Source organism: Glandiceps talaboti, chromosome 9 (genome assembly GCF_964340395.1).
Source record: "Glandiceps talaboti chromosome 9, keGlaTala1.1, whole genome shotgun sequence".
NCBI lineage: Eukaryota > Metazoa > Hemichordata > Enteropneusta > Spengelidae > Glandiceps > Glandiceps talaboti.
In genome coordinates, this window is record NC_135557.1 from 20,975,666 (window position 1) to 21,001,557 (window position 25,892).

At 36.2% G+C, this 25,892-nt stretch overlaps 1 protein-coding gene across 1 annotated transcript; it reads left to right on the forward strand.

Annotated features, from left to right (window-relative positions):
- The first annotated feature begins 230 nt into the window (after nt 1-230).
- LOC144440110 (ammonium transporter Rh type A-like) lies at nt 231-25,255 on the forward strand. Its single transcript, XM_078129370.1, has 10 exons — nt 231-503; nt 9,387-9,570; nt 16,327-16,477; nt 18,426-18,570; nt 19,143-19,306; nt 19,866-20,003; nt 21,083-21,216; nt 22,029-22,207; nt 23,409-23,482; nt 24,515-25,255. Exons 1-10 carry the CDS (start codon nt 299-301, stop codon nt 24,608-24,610), a joined length of 1,470 nt encoding a protein of 489 aa, XP_077985496.1. The 5' UTR covers nt 231-298; the 3' UTR covers nt 24,611-25,255.
- Nucleotides 25,256-25,892: the final 637 nt, after the last annotated feature.

A 25,892-nucleotide genomic window follows, 5' to 3' on the forward strand; every position in this document is an offset into this window, starting at 1 on the left:
TAAGAACATTTAAATCATTGTATGTATGTCACCCTCTCTCATATCACGTGTTGTGCCACCCACTTCCGAACTACTGTACGCATATAGTTGTGCCCAATTCATATTATAATATGCTAAGGCCATGAAATCTGTTACTTTCAGCAGTGAGACTCATTCAGCTTTCACTCACCCAGCGACTGAACACGTCACAGAAATTACCCACTGTACAATATTTGGAGTAAATCCGATAACATTCTGCACGTATTAGCAAACTGACGTGATACTAGTATACCACGTTTGCAACACCAGTAGAGCGAAAATGGCGGAAACCAAAATACGAAAATGGAAGAGAGGAAAACTGAGCGTTATACTTTTAATTTTCCAAATTCTCTTTTTGGTCCTCTTTGCATTGATGGTTGACTACAACGAAGACTCGAACGCCCTCGCACCTCAAAATAACAAAGATCATGAAATTCATGGGGGTGCTGACCCAGGTAACAATCCATTAGGCTACTATTATCCAAGTAAGTATAATTTCATGTTATATGATACTGTTTATTAATATCAACTTATTAAATATTGGGGTGACTTTATTATTGTACTGGGTACTTCTGAACGCCGAGATCTTTCAAGTTTCCTACTGTGTTTTTTTTTTCATTTCTTTTTTCTCTCTTTTAAATGGGGTAAGTTGTGAGGGAGTAGTAACAAGGTTATAGTCGAGTATAGGATTACGATAACCTGTTAAATGTACAAACTTAAGTTAAAGTATGAAGCATGTAGTTGATATGTGAGTGATGACAGCTAGCGAGGCCATAGAGTTTGAACTATCCTTACCCCCTCCCCCCTAAAACATGCAAATAATTATCACAAATAGCGTACAGGGTTGGCTACCATTTAACAACATGTTGAACTACTGTATGTTGTACACGGCACTGTATCCCACGTGGGAAGCTGACATGTAACATGATGCGCCTATACAGCTGGCCTATACTCGTCTATAAAGAACCGTCGATGAGATCAATGATTGCCTACTGGAGTATATATATACTAGTATATATGGGTCTGTATACCAGAACAAGGGTTTTATATTGTTGACACGTTGTACTACAGGAGGCACTGAGGTCATCCACATACACTTGTAACTAACATGACAGAACTGACAACTTGATCCGATGTTTATATCGTAGAGTTCGAATTAATCTCATTTTGAGGTCAATCGTATTAAAGCCTGATTGACTCGGGTTCCAAATCGTCTGACTGATTGCGATGAATGAGAATCTAACGACGAAATATCAGTGTTTCAAAACTACTGTTTGTTTCAGATACCCAAAGTATAATTGCCATTGGTTGTTGACTACAGACAATGGAGGGTGACGGTTTTTAATTGTTATTTGTTTATTGTTAGACCTTAATTATTACGTCACGGCTTTTGTTTTCCACGACAGTGTAATTAGATTGTAAATAACCAATGTTATGACCGGCGAGTTTCGTTCAGTGTCAGGTAATAGTTACTTATAGTATGAACTTTTGTACAGTTTTATTATGCTACCTGTTTGTGCTGTTAACTCAGTTCAACACGTTGATATTATTGACATTATGTACGCCTAATAAAGCCCTGGATGTACACTGATGCTACGAAGTTCGACACGTCGACGTGTCGAACCTATATATACATCCAGAGGTACGCCTTTAGAATATAGTTCGAGTGTACGTAATTGAGTTCAGTTCAAAAGTGTCGTGTGCAGTCATTGAGAAAATGTTGTCAATTTTGTTTTTACCAGTAAAAAAAGCAGATCACACTCAAGCACTGTGCAAATTACGGTCAATCATAATATAGCATTATACACGTACATTATATTGTGATTTTGTTTCACCATGAATGAAGACCGGAAGATGAACAATAATGTCAGTGAAAGAAATTGAATGTAAACGCCTTTCACTGTTTGCAAGTCGATCATTCACACATCACATCACATCAATGGAGCGGCTAAACAGAAAGATTCGCCTACCCATGTATTTTGTATTTCAAATTGACCGATCGAAATCTTGAATGATATTGCCATTATGCCATAGCAACGCAATTTAGGTTCTCATGTTAAAATCTTCCTCGCAAAACAGGCTCCGTGCTCTGTGTAACCATTGAGATATTGTGTAGCTATATATATGTATATATATATATATATATATATATATATATATATATATATATATATATATATATATATATATATATATATATATATATAGTTTTGGTAGTACTGGAACTCTTTCTTGGTTGTAACTCGGAGTTTCACGCATAGTGCGATCATCAGACAACTCTGATGATCGCATATATATATATATATATATATATATATATATATATATATATATATATATATATATAAAGCACAAACGTTTTTCTGGTGGGGTGTGGGCTGGAGGGAAAGTTGAAACCCAGTGGGAGGTAGTGAGGGCAGAATCTTTCACCACCAGTGGGAGGCGAGGGCACATAAGAACAGCTCAATACTCTCCCGACAATTTTTGTGTTTGTCGATTCTATTGAAAACGTCATTTTTTGGTCTGAAACAACGTATAAGTACTGAAAACCATAAATCTGCCAGGTGGATGCACCTGTACTTTGACTGCTGGTGATGCGCAAGGGCACTGGTACTGTCATAATCACCTTGGCCACTTGTGTCACCTACCATAGCGAACAACAATTATTGTTAGTTTGTGTCTGTCTTGGTCAGCCGAATCCTCGGTTTTCACGATAGTATTTTAAAGTTGTTACATCGCACCGACAACTTCGAAAACTTGACTAACAAAGACTGACAACAAAATGTTCGAGTTTCAAAGATGGTTCTTCTGTATATTGATTGGGTATCTTGTACATTTAAAGATGGTATCGCTTACCGTGTCTATTTTCACTTTTAGCAGGAAGTATTTGCCTTTAGGCGAATTGCGCCAAATAATGTTGATCTTGTGGAAAACAAAAATAGCTAGCGGAAAGACCCACGGCTACATTATATATTATTAACTTTAAGAGGCAATGCAATTGTCATTACGTGTTGAGGTTGTTTTTGTTTTGTTTTGTTTTTAAACTACTGTGTATTTGGTCCTGTGTGTGTAGCTCAGCGTTAATTAACGACCATCTTTGGAATTAGGTCTAAGAACCGTTAATTATAAGTTATTTCGAATTGTGGCTCTAATTGCTCGATTGAAATGATGATATGTAGGCTTTCAGTGTTTCAATAGATTTATAGCCCACAATAGACCAATCCCTGTAGTCCACAATAGACCAATCCCTGTAGTCCACAATAGACCAATCCCTGTACTCCACAATAGACCAACCCCAATTGTCCACAATAGACCAACCTAATAATCCACAATAGATCAACCCAATAGTCCACAATACCCCAATAGTCCATAATAGCCCAACCACAATAGTCCGCAATAGACCAGCCCTTATTATATATAGTCCACAATAGATCTAGACCAACCCCAATAGTCCACAATAGACCAACCACAATAGTCCACAAACCTATCGTTCACAGTTGACCAGCCCCTGCAGTTCACAGTAGACCAACCCAGAGATAGAACACTGCAGTACCCTGTTTCCAGCTCGCCCCGAAATAAGTTGCTTGTTGTTGTTGGAAGTTGTTAATGTTAGAAACATTTTTACACACAGAAAAACAACTTGTGTTTTGTCTCCTTATTGGATATAATGACTTTGGAATTCTGAATAGCAGTAACAATTTTGATAAATTTTGATTTTGTTTTGATACTGCCATTGTTCATACTTACGTTACGTTTTATTCTTTTCGAATCAATAACGTATTAGTAGCATTATAATGCGCTTATTTGTTCTTTTTTTTTAAGAGAGAGAGAGAGAGAGAGAGAGAGATGGAGAGAGAGAGAGAGATAGAGAGAGAGAGATATATATATATATATAGAGAGAGAGAGAGATAGAGAGAGAGAGAGAGAGAGAGAGAGAGAGAGAGAGAGAGAGAGAGAGAGAGAGAGAGAGAGAGAGAGAGAGAGAGGGGGGGGGGAGGTGTCTTTTAATTGTTTAATTGATTGGTATACTTTGAATCTACAGTGTACAACCCGAGAAAAACCTCGGTACGTTTGCTTACTTGTAGTAAACAGGAATGGGACAAGGTTCAAGCAAAGACATAGAGTATAACATGTCTGTAACTTATCAAAGCATGACAATCACATGAGCCCCGGATTCCATAACTCTGTATACAGATAGAATGCTATACATTATAATAATCAAGTCCGGCTGTTATTTCTTCCACGACACTGCGAAATAACCGCTTGGACGATGCCGTAAAAGAGGCTGTGGTTTACGACGATGAACTTTCACAGGTATAAACAAACTGATAAAACTGAGAGTTGCCTGAATCGAGCCTACATCTAAAGCATCCGTTGTAGTAGTAGTAGTAGTAGTAGTAGTAGTTGTTGTTGTTGTTGTTGTTGTTGTTGTTGTTGTTGTTTTTTAATCATTCGTAGAGTTTTGCTTACTTAAATTTATCTTTTTGTGAAGTCTCAGTTTCCCTGGCTCACTTCATTCAAGCAAACACGCTCCGCTGATGGTTTTTTTCGCTGGTTGTATTATATTTCTGAAGTTGAACCAACAGTTAACTCAAGCTTCCAAGGGGGGGGGGGGGGGTAAAGAAAGTTATTATGCCATTTCATGCTTCTGTTCAACAGGAGTAACAGCATTATTGTGAATTTGAACTGTAAATTTATTCCAAAACAATCAGACGTAGACACGTCTTCAAAACAGACTTTTAGACATTATTCAGTGTACATATGTTTATTCTTTAAAACCAAACTCTTCTACAATACAATGTAAGCAGTGTTGTTGGAGGAACCCTCGGGTAAAAACATCATGTAGCTCCAATTTCAGACTTTAGATTCAGTTATGCAGTTTAGAAAAAACACAATGTGTAAAGTTGATAGGGGTCATCAACCTTGTGAAAGGTACTCGGATTTATACCATAAACTAATACGTACGATTCTTGACTTGGAATTTGCAGTTTTCTAGAAAAAGGTCGATAAAATGCCGGGAATTTTGTCTTTTTAACAAATTTTGCATAAATTTGATCGAAATTCCGTGGTCTTTCATGTACAGGTAAAATCGTGTTTAGACCAGCAAGTTCAAAAGTTCATCTTTCTTTAAGTGTTTTGAAGTAGACAGTGTATTATAAACCGATTAGTTATAAATGTCTCCCATATTAAAATACGATTCAATATGATAAAGGTAGCCATGGTAGAAGTTGGCATGAAATTCTAGAATTTATGTCATCCAAACATGTCACATGACTTGATCAGTAACTAATTGCCTGATTAACCCTGTCGTAAAAACGTTTCGACCGAAAAAAAAATGTCAGTTAACAGGACAGAGGATGCCTGGATGGAATTTACATGGCTTTAATAGTCTAGCCTGATAGATCCAGACGTTGTATAATGTGTTGCAATTGGGTAGCGAATGGTTATATAAGCGGACGAACGACTACTAGAAGCTTTCAGACTAGTAGTTCTGCTTGCATGGATTGTTAGGTCCGTGACTTGTGGGAATCTAATATTGTTACTCGACCACCCTGTGTGGAAGTGACAACATTCAATATGGCGCATCACGTACAGTAATAAACTGATAAAGGAATTATTGGACCAAAAAAAAATGCGTTTCGATGTCTGAGCGGCATCGTGAAACCCTTTCGTCAAAATACTACATCTAGTACAACTCTATGCGTAGAGTAGTGTCCTTGAAACTAAAAAAAGCTCATCATATGCAAATCTGAAATAATTTGACAATTGAATGGAAAGAAACAGTAATAACCTATGTTTTACATAAATATTGCTATTCTCATTAGTGTCAATCAAGAACCTTTTGTTCTGGGATGAATATAGTTTGTTTCGTTGTTGGTGTCACCTGTTGAGTTACCATGGTTACTGTATTGTAAAGTCCTAGTAACTATTCTAGATAACCAGTCATTCATTCACAGTCAATTGACAGGTTTACCGATTGATTATTGATTGTGTATTTATCATGAACAACTCTTTCTCGTTCCAAAGTAAAATTCATTCTCAAACAAACACACACACACACACACACGCACACACACACTCACACACACACACACCGCCACACTATATGTATATGTGTATATGTATAATATATACACATACACGTATATATACATACATATATATATAACTCAGTGAGTATCAATCTGCTAAGACAGTGCTCTATACCGCAGTGGCAGAGCGTAATAGTTTTGGTAGTACACGTATTGCAACTCATCAGAGTTGTCTGATGATCGCACAATGTGTGAAACTCCGAGTTACAACCAAGAAAGAGTTCCAGTACTACCAAAACTATATATATACATATATATATATATATATATATATATATATATATATATATATATATATATATATATATATATATATATATATATATATATATATATATATATATATATACATGTATATATATATACATATATAAGAAGAAAGTTTCTATTGATCCGACTAGTCCAATAAATCAGCCATAGTGGAACCTAATGATATATTGTTTCATATTATTACTGGTACCTCGTCAGACGATCATGTACAGTATGAAGTCTACAAATCCCTCGGGACCCTCATCTTTAAAACCAGCCTCCGCGAACAATGGGATTCGATTCAAACTAACAACAGGTGACACAATGGGCTGGTAGTATTGAATAAATTAGTAATGGCTTAGTGTGTCATCGCCATTCTGGACAATAAAGATGAAAGCCTTCAAAAACATGTTGTATGTTATCATGCCAAAAATAAATTTAAGAACCCATAAAAGTTTATTAAACATGCATTTTGAAAACACTAAAACAACAAGGGAACAGTTGTTGATACCATGTTATAACTTGTAATGAATGGTTTAAAGAAAGTAATCCTTGCTACTCTTTCCATACTCCTATTCTCTCATCCCCAGGCTTTTTCAAAATGTCACTGTCCACTTTCTTTCTTTCTCACTCACTCACTCACTCACTCACTCACTCACTCACTCACTCACTCACTCACTCACTCACTCACCCACCCACCCACTCACTCACTCACTCACTCACTCACTCACTCACTCACTCACTCACTCACTCACTCACTCACTCACTCACTCACTCACTCACTCACTCACTCACCCACCCACTCACTCACTCACTCACTCACTCACTCACTCACTCACTCACTCACCAACTCTATGTGTTTCTTGTTTATTTCCATCATACCATATCTTCATCTTAAAACCTACTAGTATGATTAAAAATGGACTATGATAAGGGGAGGAGGAGGGTGTTTCAACTACAGATCTCACACTGGTCTGATTCAGAGTACACGTGTCCTGTAGTATATCAGCATGTCTGAGGTTTGGTTGGGCATGCCCTTAGACGGTGAACGTTTGGCTAGCTCATTTTAAAATCCAATCACACACTCTGACAGTCACTCCGACAGGGACAGAGACAGAGACACAGAAGAGAGAGAGAGAGAGAGAGAGAGAGAGAGAGAGAGAGAGAGAGAGAGAGAGAGAGAGAGAGAGAGAGAGAGAGAGAGAGAGACAGACAGACAGACAGACAGACAGACAGACGACAGACAGGGACAGGTAGAGATAGAGAAAGACAGACAGACAGACAGACAGACAGGGACAGGTAGAGATAGAGAAAGACAGACAGACAGACAGACAGACAGACAGACAGACAGACAGACAGACAAACAGACAGACTCGTATACGCACAGACTATAGACACACATATTGCAGAGGACGAAACGTTCAATGCATGTCGCTAAAACGTTGCAAAAATCGTACCAAAATTATCAAAACTTTCATTATTCTAATACAATTTAGAATTTCAACTGGTAGTATGACAAACAATGCAATGTATTAATGAGAACCTAAGACGTAAACTACACCAGTTTATACTGTCATCATTCAGATTGACTCTAGTCATGTAGTTTGACCATACGTAGTATTATAGTAAAATTTAAAAGTACTTTCGGGCTGAGAAATTCACGCCTTTCTAGCAACAATAGTCAGGGTTAGACACCGCGATACATTTGATGGATAATAGTGCTGTACTCAGAGTGGATTCTTTATTAGCTAATTTTTCTCTCAAATGTGTGTATCCCAAGTTTGTTTGTTTTTTGTAAAGGGGTGGGGGGGGGGGAGAAAATCCTATGAAAGTACGAACAATCCGCGTGTCGACGTCGTCCGACACAGTCAAAGTAGGTATCATTATAATGTATCTTTAAGTGACACCTCTGCAATGAACCATTTCGAAGTCAGCTCGAATCTTAAAATCAGTGTATCACCTAAAAATGACAAATTCGCATAATTTATAGATTCAGTCATGGAGAACACTACGAAACATGGTGAGACAATATCCTCGTGTAGTTATACTGATCGATGATGTCACCTTTGATTGCTAGAGTAAATCATGATGTCACCTTTGATTGCTAGAGTAAATCATGACGTCACTTTCAGTTGTAGAAAGTTTTTAAGAGCGCATTAATAGGGACTAACAGTTCGTTTTATACATCATTAACTTCTCTCTTTTTTTGTCAACGACTCAAGAAATATACGACTATATACGCCTACTTAACAATCAAATACGTTATATTATAACATTTCTTAATATCAACAGGACTGTTGATGCTAAATCTTCTATTTTTCCAAATTACGTCATATTTTGAGATTGGATCACATTGACGGATCGCGGTTAATAAAAAGAAGCCAATGTAATTTCTTGGCGTTTTCACTAAGAATTGAAAGAATGTGTTGCCTGGAGTCGTTGTCAAGAAGTATGCACCATGTGTGCCATAGATCATCGTAGGTTATGTCGGTTCGTGCATGAAAAAATAACATATACACATAAACATGAAGACTAAGCCATATCAAACAATAGTCTAGTTCAGATAATTACAAACGGTAACTCTACCAAGTGTTTCTCTGCAGAGTTTAATTCCTTTTATTTTGTGTAGTTTAATTTGACAAAATAACTCGGAAACTGTGAAACACAGACACGGAAAGAAAATAACGCAAAAAGTAGAAATTTTCTGAGTCACCCAAACCCTCAAAAATGTACATAAGCGGAATCTATCAAAAATTAGTCCCGTGAATATAATGTGGTTGCATTTGTTTTCATTTGACCTTAATTTGAAGGGGGGGGGGGGGCTGCTGTTACCATATTTCACCTACCCTGCTTAAACCCATATTCCTGACGATTAAGTCACTGCTTATTTTTCATCATTGTTATAAGCAGAGCCTTATGAATACATAGGGCCATTCTCTTGTTTGGGTTCGAACTATTCTATTGTTCGATATAAATATAGTACAGGCAATAATATTTATTGTAACTAAAAAAATGTTCTATTGACAGTGTTCCAAGATGTACATGTTATGATATTCATTGGTTTCGGCTTCTTGATGACGTTCTTGAAGAAGTATGGTTTTGGTAGTGTCGGCTTTAACTTTCTACTCGGAGCATTCGTGATACAATGGGCAACACTCATGCAAGGTTTCTTTCATATGGAAAATGGCAAAATATCTGTTGGCGTAGAAACGTAAGTAAAGACTTCACTGGTTTCACACTCACTCACTCACTCACTCACTCACTCACTCAGCCAGCCAGCCACTCGATCGATCGATCGATCGATCGATCGATCGATCGATCGATCGATCAATCAATCAATCAATCAATCAATCAATCAATCAATCAATCAATCAATCAATCAATCAATCAATCAATCAATCAATCAATCAATCAATCAATCAATCAATCAATCAATCAATCAATCAATCAATCAATCAATCAATCAATCAATCAATCAATCAATCAATCAATCAATCAATCAATCAATCAATCAATCAATCAATCAATCAATCAATCAACCAATCAACCAATCAACCAACCAACCAACCAACCAATTGCACCAATCAATCAATCAATCAATCAATCAATCAATCAATCAATCTTTTCTTTGATAGATTATATGTCAATCAATCAATTGGTTGGTTGGTTGGTTGGTAATCAATCAATTATCAGTCTTAGTACATGAAAGTATCGATCGGATTATTTGAATTAAACAATTTTTCTGAAACAAATTTCCATCAAGCTGTAAAACTCATCAAACTGACTCTTGTGTAAATTTGGAAAGTGTAGGAAATATTTCCCTTTTTTAAAATTACATTCAAGAAGAGCCACCTTTCTCATCCCATTTGTAAAGGTGTTTGTTGATCTCTGTGTAATTCAGTCTTGTATGGCAGCTTTCCAATGAATCTCAGTATACCTTAGGTAGTGGTATTAGAACGTTGTTACGAACAGTGTACCTAAAATAGATATACTAATGATGTACTAAACCACATATTTACTGAACCATGACGTATCAGTAACCTTGGCATTGTGCCATACGATTGAAGGGTTGTTTAACTGCTAATTATTGGCATTGTTTCAGGAAAGACCTTCATTATTGCTAAATTGTTTTCATACCAGTACCGCACAATCAAGTTGTCCGAGTCGTAAATGAGCTTGAAACCAACAACATGTACAGTACTGTATAAACAAACATGTTTATCTCAATCAGTATAGTAAAGGTTTCACCGTGAAAACATTTCAGATTTTCGCATTCATCGCTCTCAGTTATCACAACAAATATCTCTGTTGTGTAACATACAAGTTCATTTGGCCACCTCATACAAATACCAGCAAGTTTCTTATTAGTACTGCAGTTGCACATAGTCATGCCAAGACACGTATATCCGCCTAGCAATGCAATGGAGGCCGAATTCTATTTTGGTGCGTGTAACTAACTGATCACGTAGGCAAAATTTGTCTTCCAGTTGCATTCTGTTTGTGCTCATGTTTTGACAAGAGAAGCATGATAGACACATGCGATGGAAGAGATGAACGGTCTAGTGTTCTGATAGATTCAGGCAGAACGTCCCGGGCAGTATACTTTAGTGCACATGCATATTTCTTTGACTGTCCATCTATCACCTAGGCCCAAGTACATAGGATAGAGGGACTGCGATCTCGAGTTTCTCGAAAGTTATCGAACCGTGAAAAAGAGAGAGAGAGAGAGAGAGAGAGAGAGAGAGAGAGAGAGAGAGAGAGAGAGAGAGAGAGAGAGAGAGAGAGAGAGAGAGAGAGAGAGAGAGAGAGAGAGAGAGAGAGAGTGTGTGTGTGTGGGGGGGACTGACTGACTGACTGGCTGACTGACTGACTGACTGGCAAAAGCAAAATCTGTAACATTTAGAAATTTTCCATTTCTTTTGTTAGATTATCTTGACGGTCATCTCACTTCATAACGACACCATAAAAACAGTTTTACGTTCTAAATCAAATATGCTTGAGTACTCAACTTTTAAAGGTATTTTATATTGATAACAGTTCAAGTAGAACAGAAACACTTCTTTTGAAAAGAACGAAGGAGGGAATGTTTTACAAATATAGATAGTGAGATTCATTGTCAACATTGTGCCGTTTAGATACATACTTGTTAATAGACAGGTTTAGTACTCAATGTCAAACGTCTTTATCAACAAGTGTCAAAACTATACATGTGAAACAGAGCATACAAGTAGAAATTCACTAAACACTAACCTTTTGAAAATAATGAAGTTAGGAATGGTTACAAATTCCTTTGATCATCGACCCATATCTGGTCCTGGGGTGAACTAACAATTTGACGAATGAGTGACATCTGAAATCTTTATCCTGTCAACTGTTGAGACCTTCTTTGATGAACGATCATCAGTCTGTAGAAACCTATAATCAGACATCATTGTTATCTTGTTTACTTCATTTGTGTTAGTTTTACGAGCTTCGAAGGTATTCAACCTCAGTGGTTCACCTATCTAGACAACAACGTAACATTTGAATTCAGGTTTTCTTGAAATTCTAACCAAAATATGAATATGTTATAAATGAGGAAAGAAAAGTGACACGTGTAGGAATTGAACCAACATCCCCTGAAAACTAGTCAGAGTGCTCTATAACCAGATGAGCTATATAATCGTGCCAACTGGTAGATAACGTGAATTTATCCTGACATTTACTTTCTTTCCTCGAGGCAGTGGTGAGAAGCCAACACATTTTTTCAAGCTTACGCATTTTCTTCCTCATTGAGTTTTTTTCATTTATGTATGTATCTTCGGTTGTGTTAGTCTCTTTTGCCACAAGATGTTATTTATTATTGTAATTATTGTTTTACCCAAGAAACTTGTGTGCTGACCACGGTCACATACTATACGCACTGTACTATTTCTATAGAACCTGCGTGCTGGGCTAATTGCACGCACAATTTTGTATATTTACCCCACCCCTAAAAATGATGGCTATTCTCAAAAATGATTACTTCAACATATTCAATCCTGTTGAACCCACTTTTAATTTGCTTTATAGTTCATTGTGTCACTTGTTTTGAATGTTTACATTTCCTTTAGTTAGCCTGGAAAAATGCTAAACATCCACACTACCAATGTGTATAGTTTATGCATACATAATTCACACGAATGCCCCGAGGTAGCTCTTGTAGTTTGAATCTACAAGGTTGTCAGTAAATTTCAGGATAGTCAAAGACCAAAACTAAAACCACAACTAATAAATGGAATGAAAAAATAAAACACCAGTCGAAATCATTGCATAAATAAATGATATGTTTATTAAATCCCAAATTAGATGACAAGAACATTACACCAGTAGTTACATCGGGAACAGAAAGGAATGGTGGAACAACCACAATCCTGAAACTGAATAATGTATTTAGTACATCCAGTAATTGTGGCTCAATTATTGTCACAACACAGCTCCCGGCCCTGTACTGTATTCTATGCATGTCATTACTAAATCAATCATTATCACAGTGACGACATGACATGTAGGCGGACCATATTTAAAATACAGACGCGACAATTTCTACTATATAACAATCGACATAATTTGCATGAACTTCAATGAGTAAAGTGCAAAATGTTCGATCAATACGCACCACAACTCCGACATCATAAAGCAATTAAGTGACTAACTCTGGATGTATACGCTGTGAGGTTCGACACGTATAGGGGGAGACGTGTCTAGGGGAAGACGTGTCTCGGGGAAGACGTGTCGAACCTCGTAGCGTATACATTGAGTGACCGGATGGCGCGATTTGTGCAAGACCGATGGTGGCGCACTCCATGATCTGCTCTGACCGGCTTCCTCCCTCAATTCCTTTTAATTTATCGGCGGTGATTTTCGTTTCGCGGGGTCTTCATGAAAGTAATGACGGCCTCTAAAGCACTACATATATATCGTGGATAATGTCATGCAAAGGAAGCATTTCATATCATATCATCAGAAGACTCGTTTTGAACGACCCGCAAATCGACCAGCACTCCAGGCTGCCTGCCCGTAAAATAACGATACTGTTTGTGATCCGTGATAGTTGACAATCCGAACTCTGCATGTATATATCACTGCCTAATCGACATCACTTTCACACATACAAACAAACTTGTTGCCACCACCACCACCCACCATTACCACCACCACCACCACCACCACCACCACCACCATCATTATCACCACCACCATTACCCCCATCATCATCATAACTGTTGACGTAATCATCGCCACGTGATGTAGTTAATGTAAATTACACTAAAGGAAAAGTTAATAACTTCTTTGACCAAGTAATCTCAAACACGTTGTGTAACTAAATCCAACCCTGTCTTATGAATTCTCCAAAATATGTAGTAAGTATGGCCCAATGAAATAATACTACACTGGTCAGTTCAGGTAATCCAAATTAAATCAACACTATTACTGAGGCCATTTTTGAAGTTGTTTTCTGACAACGTTTCGCTTGAAATTTTGTTAAAATGATTATAAATGACTATAATTATTACTTAGTACGGGCAGTTCCTCTCTATCATCATTAATCATCTCAAAACATCACGTGACATATCTTCAACTTTTAACCTTTTAGTCCAGGTCGAAATTTATCTTCCATTGTTAAATTCTCAGTTCCTGACGAGTAAATAACATGGTAAAGTGTCAGGTGGTGCTCCATTTGTGACAATGTTCGACTCAGAATATTAATTCAACTGCTGTCTTCCGTGACGTCAGCCGACACTAATGAATATATTACATCTCCCAATGACCTAAAGGGAAAGTCGGAGTAGATGACGGGGTGGTGCGTGGTTCTGAACTAAGGGATAAAAGTTAAACTAAACGCATTAGTATAACTATACAGCATATGTAAACTTGATTCATAGTTTTATTTATCGGTCATAAACATCTTGTAGATCCTGCATTCCATGTTCTGTATATATTTTTATGACATCTTAAAGTTCAATCATAGACAGTGGAGGGGAGACCTCCACTGTCTTTATATGGTTCAATGGTCTTTTTGTACGCATGTCCAGTTTAATTGCCTTTTATTTGTTGACAAACAAGATCCATTGTGTTACGGTCACAATGTAAACTGTTACCCATCCCAAGTTTAGTAGCAAAACGTCGATATTCACCTAGGGAAAAATTCTTCCATGGAACATGTATAAGTTTTGGGTGAAGGTCTGTACCGGGGATCTGTGAGCGTCGTCTGGTTAATGGCTATGTTTTCGTAGCGTGGAACCTCAAGGCATGTGACCCAACTTGAAGTCGGATGACTGCAGCTCTTTAAAAGCTGTAGGGGACCATTATTCACTTTGTAAAACATTCCCTCCTTCGTTCTTTTCAAAAGAAGTGTTTCTGTTCTACTTGAACTTTTATGGCATAAATAGTTGTCAATAGAAAATACCTTTGAAGTTGAGTACTCAAGTATATTTAAACGTAAAACTGTTTTTATGGTGTCGTGATAAAGTGAGATGACCGTCAAGATAATCTAACAAAAGGAATGGAAAATTTCTAAAGGTTACAGATTTTGCTTTTGTTTGTAAGTCAGTCAGTCAGTCGCTCCCCCCTCTCTCTCTCTCTCTCTCTCTCTCTCTCTCTCTCTCTCTCTCTCTCTCTCTCTCTCTCTCTCTCTCTCTCTCTCTCTCTCTCTCTCTCTCTCTCTCTCTCTCTCTCTCTCTCTCTCTCTCTCTCTGACACACTCGTAAGTTAGTTTGCAAGGTTCGATAACTCTCTCTGAGTGTAAGCGTCCTTTTTAACGAGCAACAACTTTGACTGGGATATGAATCATTCAAAATGTGCAAACACGGCTCATTAACTGTATAACTATTTGGCGCCAGAACTTCAGCAGATTTTCTGAAGTTATGAATTCACTATATACGTACCATCTGTCACTGAATTGAATTATATTCAACATTAATGTGCACAAAATTTGGAGAGAAAAAACGGAGGTAAACTTACTTAGGGAATTGTTGTCGACATTACACGCCACATACAGTTCTTTTTGTTTTGATGAAGCCGTAGTGCCCATTAGTGAGCCATTAATAGACGAGCAGGTGACCGTACCAACGGTTGAGTCCCGGGGTTGACCGTGACGCCGACGGGTAAAATACATACTTTATAATGATCTATATAAAGTGTACGACAAACACCTCTGTAATTATAGTGTTTGTTTTGTACGGACTAGTGGCTATGGATCGGCAACATTTGAGATGTATTGATTTATACTATTTGCCCACCGTCGATTGCCGTACTTATCTCGATTGTAAATCAGTGGCGTTACGAACTTTTGACTAAATATGGAACTCATTCCCATTCGTTGCAACTTCCACAAAGTCAAACTCTCACCAACATCAGTCTTCGCTGTAGTACTCGTTGATGTCACGTGGTCAAAAAAGAACCAATGCTCTGCTGTAATTGTCGTCAACCCACTTTGCAACAATCTCCTTAATTTCCGAACTTTCATTTATTTGTTACCTTTTCTTTTGTGAGGGAGAAAAAAAGTATCATAGTTGTGATAAAAAGTGTGAACAAATGAGTATATATAATATCGAAAACATATACTGAACGAAAAAAACGCATGAAGTTCAGTTTTGCCCAATAAAAATATGTCATATATGATTGTTACGGTTACGGGTATCTCCTTACACTTTGTCCAAACTTAGTATGTCAGTCTTTTTTGATCGTCATTTTCAGTGCCTTCTAAGATCTATCTAATTATTTTGATATATATGTACATATGCATAGGTGATCGCTTGTATGATAATACATGATAATATAGAACTAACATTGGTCATGGTAGCGTTATGTTATGTTATGTTATGTTATGTTATGTTATGCTGTTATGTTATGTTATGTTATGCTATGTTATGTTATGTTATGCTATGTTATGTTATGTTATGTTATGTATTTCAACACATTATTTTGTTGTTATATTTCTGTGTAGTTTACTGACATCAGACTTTGCCAGTGCAGCTGTATTGATATCATTTGGAGCAATGCTGGGTAAACTATCGCACATTCAGTTAATTCTAATGGCATTCTTGGAGATCGTCTTCTTTGCTATCAATGAGTACATTGGAGTCTACATCTTCAAGGTGTGTATTTATAAGTTATTGTTCCATAAATTATGAATGTGGTTGGGATGTTTTGCTAATATATGAAGTATATACTTATTGTCAACCGTCGTTCATGTTTATTTTGACGCTGGGGTGTGTAGATATGATGGGGGGGGGGGGGGGTGTTACTCACATAGTAAGAGTAGGCTAATTTGCATAGAAGTATTCATGCCCCTTTTTCGTGTTTTGACACTTGTTTTTTTAAAGCATTGTTTCGATTATCTGATTCCATATTTGGACAACGTAGTTAATTCCAAGTTACCGATTTTAGGTTTTCCGAGACTTTCGACTCGAATTTCGTGACTGAATGTAGACATTTCACCCTTAGAATTTTTACTGAAATGGTGACTTTTGACCCATATATTTTTAATTTTTGTAGCGATTGTGTTTTAATTTGAACCTTTTACATGGTCAAGCACCCCCTCCCCACCCTCCCCCGGTTAAGCAAACGAGCTTCCCGATGCGCAAAATGCATCCATATCAAATACATGTATGTCGGTACTCCTATTGCACTGTAGGACATGTTATGTCTTGGCATGATTTACTAAACTAGGGTGTCTGAAAAAAAACACAATGTACGAAATGTTGTTTTCGTACGAGAGTCCTAAGGGCGAGTGTACTGTTACGGATCGTGGGATATTTAGTACGCTTCACCTACCCATAAAATACAATCGTATGTCTACAGTAAGTCCGAGTGTAAACTTGTTGTGACCCAAAGCAGGACCCAGCCGTCATTCAAAATTAAACAGACAATGAACAAACTGTATGATGTACCTCTATATTTTTGTATTCACTACAAGTAGTCGCCATCTTTCACATGGAGAAAGTCAAGGGATACAATACAAAAATCTAAATGAGAGAGAGAGAGAGAGAGAGAGAGAGAGAGAGAGAGAGAGAGAGAGAGAGAGAGAGAGAGAGAGAGAGAGAGAGAGAGAGAGAGAGAGAGAGAGAGAGAGAGAGAGAGAGGAAGGACTGAGTGACTTTAATACAAAAGCGAGGGATGGAGAGAGAGGGAGAGAGAGAGAGAGAGAGAGAGAGAGAGAGAGAGAGAGAGAGAGAAAGAGAGAGAATGAATGGTGGTGATTTGTATTGTCTTCAGTCAATACTTAAACAAATATTTGTACTTGTACGAATAGTAATAAAAAACAAGTCATACATCAACAAGACATTTAGCGTGAAGGAATTCGGAATTTCTTACTAAAGCGTGTGAATGAATGCCAAGTGACCAAAACATATAGCAGCATCCAATTTGTTTTACTAAACGCGAAGAAACATCTTTCACCTTGCATTTATTCTTACATAAAGTTTGTACATTTGTCACCAGTCCTCAGTCTGATACAACCAGCGAAAAAACATCGGTACATTTGTTTGGTCGTGGTAAGCAGGAATGAGACACAATGTATTTAGTGTCAGTAACTTATCAAAGCAAAAAAAAAAACACACCACATACATGAGCACGGAACACATTATAACGACAGAGTTCGTCTGTCACTGTTACATTTTGACTTCCATTGATATAAACTTAAACTGGCACAAGTACGAGTGTCGTGTAAACCAGAGACAATGAAGTGTTAACCTACATCAGCGGCACCCGCTATTGTTTGTATCAGCTGTATTGTTGTTTTTAACTATAATTTTGTCTTTGTATGGAGTCTTTCCCTTTGCTCACTTCATCCAAGCAAAACGGACTGTACTGGTGTGTTTTTATACTCTGAAGGGTAACATTGGTTGCGTAAATTGTGGGCAAAGATTGATCAGCCTATTTTGGGAAACATTAGACAGTGTAAAATACGTCCCCTGGGTGACCTTATGCATCTCTCCCCCTTTTGTGGCCAGGGATGAGAAGAACGCCCTCAACGGCTTATATTTCATTTAAGATTTTTAGGATAATACTGCTATTTTTTTTAATTTGTGATTTTATCGACAGGCTGCTGATGTTGGTGGTTCTATGTTTGTACACGTCTTTGGTGCATACTTCGGTTTGGGTGTTTCTCGAGTTTTATACAAGAAATCCGTGGAGGGCAATTCTAAGGAAGGCAGCAACTACACTACAGACCTTTTTTCCATGATTGGTAAGATAATACAATTTGTATCTCTGAATGTTTAGTGACGTCAGTTGTCTTGTCTACATGTAATTTTCACAAGTCATCAGACCTGATCACATGATCAGTTGTGGAGTACAGGTTTGAATTTAAGGTTGGCAGAAGCATTTTTGGCATATATATGAATAAAAAGTATTTTATCAGAATGGAAAACAAGCACAATTGTGAAAAAGGTATTTCAACATTTCACATTATACGTATATGTAAAATATAAATTATAACATGGTCATAAACCACAGCCTCTTTTACAGCACCGTCCAAGATGTACTGCCAAGAAGAAGAAGAAATAACAGCTCTGGTTTGCAAGAATGATAATACAAATAGTGCGCTTATAATTCCATTCTCGCAAACCAGAGCTGTTATTTCTTCCGCGAAACTGCGAAACTCCTGGCAGTGCATCTTAGGCAGTGCTGTAAAAGAGGCTGTGGTTTATGTCCATGGTGTGTTATGGATCAACAGTAATGACAGACCAACATGACTTATTCAATGATATGCATCACATGAACAAATCAAAGTTTCTGTCTGATTTGTGACTATCTTAGGAACCATCTTCCTGTGGATGTTCTGGCCCAGTTTTAACAGCGCCCTCGCCCCAGGTGATGATCAACACAGAGCTGTTATCAATACCTATTATTCATTGGCTGCGTGCTGCGTTACAGCATTTGCTGTCTCTGCTGTTATCAATAAAGAAAACAAGATAGATATGGTAAGTTACAAGTTACATATCCCTTGTACAACAGTTTATGTGCAATTTAAATTTCCCCAAACTTGAAGACAATGAAGAGATACCAAGGATACACACATCCATCCATACATACATACATACATCCATACATACATACATACATACATACATACATCCATCCATACATACATACATACATACATACATACATACATACATGCATACATACATACATGCATGCATGCATGCATACATACATACATACATACATACACACACACACATGCATACATACATACATACATACATACATACATACATTCATACATACATACATACACACACACACACACACACATGCATACATACATACATACATACATACATACATACATACATACATACATACGCACACAGACACATACTATACTTATATACACCCATACAATCTTTCATTGCAGTACAGTATATTTTTTGTAAATATTTATTTTGTCTTCAGTACATTCACTGTATTGTGTAATGCTGCACACCAGATCTGATTGAATTAAATTCATATTATGTGGTTGTATTTTGTCTGTAGGTGCATATCCAGAACTCAACTCTAGCTGGCGGTGTTGCTGTGGGTACATGTGCCAACATGATGATTCATCCATGGGGTGCTATGTTAATCGGAATGCTCTCAGCTTTCATCTCTGTTGTTGGATATAAATGGATCTCTGTAAGTAAATGCATCAATAATATTTAAAGTGCATTTTTTCCCTGTGCCTCTTAAGTTGGTGATACATTATATGTGTGAACAGAAAGTCAATCCCCAATTAGACTGAAGAAAAAAGAATTGTTTCTGGTCAGCACACGCATCACTTAAATACCCCCACATTGGTTCTTTTTTTCATCTTTGTCCAGCCCATGCAGTCTGCAGATCCATGGGGAAACACCTCCCTACTGCAGTGAAGACAACTGCAGAGCTAATTATGAACAAGCAAATGACATCTGCCCCACATACACACTTGCTGTAAAGTACTAAATAAAAAAGAACAGTAACTGTCATAAATAGTATGTTAGTTTGCTTTTTTCTCTTGATATGCTCTTTATTTATTTATTTATTTATTTATTTTCAGTAACTCCTTTAGTGTCCATTTACTGTATTTTTATACATTTTTATCCAAGGCCCGTGGCCAAATGATATATTGACATTATTATGTTAGTTTGTGTTTTCTTGAACAAACTTGAAGTAACAGAAAAAGTTTAAAGAATTTATTTCTAAGGCATATCCTGTGTCATAGTCCTGTATATGTTGTACATTTCTAAGTCATATCCTATGTTATAGTCCTGTATATGTTGTACATTTAAAGTGACCATGTTGATGACAAATGGATATTCATTTTGGATTTTTAATTTATAAAACAACTTTAACATCTTTTGCTACTTGAAATAAAATGTGAAACTGTATCGACAAAATCCATGTTTGTAATTCAATAAATTGCAAAAAGCTAAAAGCAGTGTGGGAAAATGCTGTTATTATCTGTATAACAGCAAACATTTTACACACTTTTTTAATTTTTTGTAATTGTTGAGTTACAAAAAAGAGTTTGGTATATCTGGTTTTACAAAATCTTTTCTAGTAAAGTTGATTTACAAAGGTTATGACACACAAGCAGTTCAAAGTTTTTGATTTACCGAGCTGATGAACATTTTCGGTTATAGTAAAGTTGTTTTATCAATTAAAAATCCAAAAATAAATAACAAGTTCTCACTTTAATGCAAGTCTTAATCCGATTTTCATTATGATATTTGTAGGATTTTATGTTATCCAAGTTACGTATACATGATACATGTGGCGTTAATAATCTACATGGTATGCCTGGAATTTTTGCTGGTATTGCTGGTGCTATTGCTGCAGCTCTTGCCGATACTAGCAGCTATGGATATGGGTAAGTTAATTGAAAGAGATCTAAGCAAATTATAGTGATATTTTGATGTACATAAATTTGAAAAATAAATAATATCTTTTATCCAAAAGTGGCATTTTTAAGTCAAATTTTCACCTCTTCACCTCATATCTAAGTAGTTTATTTACTTCACAATAGGTATGTAATTTGTAGATAAGGAAAAAATAGGATTGTCCTATGTTTTATTACTCCCTTCAACTTAAAGTTGACCAATGTAGGGTAGGTAAATTCCTACTTTGTAGTGAAAAAAGTCCTTAGCCTAGGGGGCCTTTTGCATGAAAAGTCTATGGCATCTTAAGGGTTAAACAAAGGAGAATTCACAAGGTATCCCCTCCCTTTAAGTCATTTGAAAGTATACTCACATGTCACATATATACTAATTTTGTTTTATTGGAAACAAACTCCAAGAATTCCCGGCTACATGAACAATAGTATATCTAAAAACATGCAACATGGGAATTGAAATCAGAGTTGATGTTTACTCAACAATATGATTAGTCTTGCTGCTAGACGTTCGAGCTTTCTTTCGATGCTATAACTATAAGCGAACGAAGTTCGCATGTGAGGGCCTGCCCGAACAGATGTTCCATCCTCGATAGCGTTGTTCGGCTGTGTGTCGTATTTTATCGGAAGAACATCCGAGGGCTAGCTGATAGACTACAATATGATGTGACCAGTATAATAGCTTGTTTTATTTCTGTACACAATGTTGTGATAAAATTGACACCCACTGAAAGTAGCATTATTTAAAAGGACTTTGGTTACTGAATCTATAATGATTTTATATCTTGTAGTCTATATGAGGTATTCCCAGCTAGAGCACCCATGGCTAACACTACAGCTTTGGCTGAAACTGTGGCTGAATTCACGATTGATGAGGGCGCTGGTCGATCAGCAGGAATGCAAGCTGGTTTCCAAATGGCTGCTTTAGTTGTTAGTTTTGTTGTTGCCATAGTAACTGGTATGCTGACAGGTGAGAGAAACATACGATTGTTTCTCAAAGGAGACTGCAAACTTGTTTCTTAAAAGTATGCAGTACATTAACTTAAAGTGGCCATATGGATGAGAATTTGGTATTTATTTTGGATTTTTATTTGATAAAACAGCTTCACTATGTTTTTCTACTTGAAAAAATAATGTGAAATAACATATACCAAGTCCATGTTCACAACTCAATAAACTGCAAAACATTAAACAATATGTAAAATGTTAATTATTGTACGTACAATAACAATTTTTTTTTACACTTTGTGCATCTTGGATTATTGAATTAAAAATTATGATCCCAAAAGTACATCTACCAGGCTGAAAGTTAGTGTATGTTGCTGAAATTCAGGACATTAATTGAAAAATGAAATAATTCATTGTATCGTTCTGATTTTAATTGTCATTTCTAAGACACCCAGACTGTAAAAGTACGACTAAGAATTAAAAGTATCACCACATGAATACATACACTTTCTAAATACATTTTATATTTTATATTTTTGATGGACCAGCCATGGCACCTACCCATAATTTCTGAAATATTGATATTAGTATCATGAAATTAAAACAAATCATCCTCACTTGTACTATAGGTCTTACAGCATTCTAAGGGTTATATATTTAGTTATATCTGTCACATACATTTAAAACACAGTTAATTCATTTGTGGCCTACATGTATGTATTTGGTGCATTCTAGGTCTTGAGTAAGTTAAAGATTTATTATCTTGGATGTGATATCTGTCATATATATTTAAGACATAATTATATTAATTCCTTTTGTATACTACTACTTTTAGTGATGCAATTAAGGCATATTAGGAATTTCAAACCAATCCACTAAAAGATGGTATTCAAACCCTACCTACCTACCTTATCTAGAATTAAACCAACTCATATATACTTAGATAATTTAACAATCTTATGATAATATGCATACCACTTATTTCGCCATTTATGGCCAAACAAATCAGTATGTCAACTGTTCAAACTGAAGTTAGACCCAGGAGTTGATTGAGGATGTTTAAAACTATATGTCAACACAATAATCTGTAAGCTGTGATTACGTTGTGTACATTGACACATTTGTGGTCCATTAATTAGCCCAGTCTAACCCAGATAACAGGACATAACAGTGGTTGTTCCCAAGGGCACTGATTATGTCATGATGTGTTTGTTTTATTTCAGGTCTTGTATTAAAGATTCCATGTCTTGGACAGTTAACAGCTGATGAGTTTTATGATGACAATAATTACTGGGAGGTAAGTCAAATAATTGAATAACATAATTAAATAAATCTTGGTAATTGAAATAGAATATTACTGTTTAGGCACATCATAAAAATAATGAACATCGACACTGAACTTCCACTCCACACACTTCATGTTCATTACTATAGAATAAGTCAACTTTTTTGTTCTATTCTGGCCCTCTAGCATGAGATAAAATGCTATTGTAGATACCATGAGTTCCATATTCATATCTGGCCTCACTCTTTTTTTACCCTTTCCATTACCTTCCCCACTCATTTTCCATGTATCAAAAGACAATGATATACTAGTAGATGTGGGTTGTCATGACTTAGAATGACCAGAGTACTGTTGTGTGTCGGTGGTTAAGGTTCAATTTAACAATGGTCCTAGTACAAAACATTTGCACCATTAGACATTTGCAAATATTCAGAAAGCACAATCACTAGTTACTTTCATGATATGTGTTGATTGCAATCAATCAATCAAAAGAATTTGTATAGCACCAAAATCCAATACAATGTAATGTTCTATGGCACTGAAGAATAACAGGTCATTCTAAAAAGTTAGAAAGCTCTTGATTTAAGTGATGGTGACAGTGCTCTATGAATATTCATAAATGTCTAATAATCACGTGAATATTTTGTACTAGAACCATCCTTCAATTTAATCTTAGCCCACAAGTGACTGTGAACAAATGTATACTCTTAGCCCACAAGTGACTGTGAACAAGCATATACTCTTAGCCCACAAGTGACTGTGAACAAGCTTATATTCTGAGCCCACAAGCGACTGTGAACATGCAAGCATATACTCTTAGCCTACAAGTGACTGTGAACAAATGTATACTCTTAGCCCACAAGTGACTGTGAAGAAGCGTATACTCTTAGCTCACAAGTGACTGTGAACAAGCGTATTCATGTAATATTATCTATTGAAAGGCATACAACTAAATTACAGGCCAATTGTACGAATTGTTCCTGTACATGTTTTTATCTTGTGGATTATATTTTCTAATCAAGAGATTATATCCTTAATCTACAGATTGCAGAGGAAGATCCTAACTTCAATATCACAGTAGATGACAATGTCAGAGAAGGTATCAAGAAAATCAGTGATAACGATGAATCAGGAATGTAAAGTATGTGTTCTGATGAACAGTACACTATTGGGATACAGAAAAACATTAACACTACTTGGCTACAGATGAAGATATTCAACAACAAGAATAAGCAACTAATCAGCTGCAAGAACTTTCCTGTATTGTTGTAAACATCATAAGAAATGATATGATGTTATGGAGAGATAATTAGATATTATTCCTCAATATTTGTCTTCATTCAGCCAAGGAAAATACGAGTAACGTAAGGGGTCCTTGTAATTGTCACTATGAGTTGCTAGACATGTAGTGACAACCCTTAGGTCAGAGTATCAGAAAAATATTGGAGAATAATATAATTGTACCATCACCAGTAATATGTTTTAAAAATCAGAGAAACTAAATGGCAACTTTGAGCGTTTTGACTCAAATTTTGAACACAGTTGAGCCAATGATGTAGACACACACTGTTGTGACGTAAAACGACCAATCTAGTATATATTCCCTATCTTAAGTTTTATATATGCTATATTACTATGGAATGGATATCTCAAGTTTATATACTATATTACTAGGGTATGGATATCTTAAGTTTTCTATGCTATCATTACTATGGAATGTACATCTTAAGTTTTATATACTATATTACCGTGGAATGGATATCTGAAGTTTATATACTATATCACTAGGGAATGGACATCTTAAGTTTGGTTAAAACAATATCAATGTTTTTTTTGTAAAAGTTTTATAACCCTGACAATTAACAAAGAGGGAAAAAATATGACACATCATTGGTTTCTTACAGAATCATTAATAAATTTGGAAATAACCCTCCAAAATATAAAGTACAGGGACAGGTATATATTTGTCACTTTTTACAAAATTACTCAACGTTTAATAATTGTACCAGACCATTTTAGATAAAGATGCAATTATTTCATTTAACATATTTTTTTTTTTTTGTAAAGACAACAAAGTGTATTTTCTAAAATTTTAGAAAAGAATCTAATTCTTCCTTGTATATATGTATTAAAATTTCTTGTTCGATATTTCTTAGACTAAAAGATTCGTTGTTGTGGCAATTAATCTAGTATTGATCTGTTGACCTGTTGCCCATTCCAAGATGCATTGCGTATCTCTCCATACAATACCATGTATTGTGTACGCACTGAAGCTAGTGCTCGGTACAGCAGTTTGAATTTCCCGCATTTGCATAGATTAGCCATAATCCTCTTTATATAGGGCAGTTCTGTCTTTAACACTATCCCACCAGCTGATACTTTTACTTTTATTGTTGCTGTGTATTTTCTGTACAAAGAACAG

Excerpts from the sequence above, each read along its gene's own strand:
- LOC144440110 (XM_078129370.1), top strand. The coding sequence starts at position 299 with ATGGCGGAAACCAAAATACGAAAATGGAAGAGAGGAAAACTGAGCGTT. Across the intron at positions 9,571-16,326 it reads ATATCTGTTGGCGTAGAAAC|TTTACTGACATCAGACTTTG; the intron begins GTAAGTAAAGAC and ends ATTTCTGTGTAG. Across the intron at positions 20,004-21,082 it reads TTGGATATAAATGGATCTCT|GATTTTATGTTATCCAAGTT; the intron begins GTAAGTAAATGC and ends TGATATTTGTAG.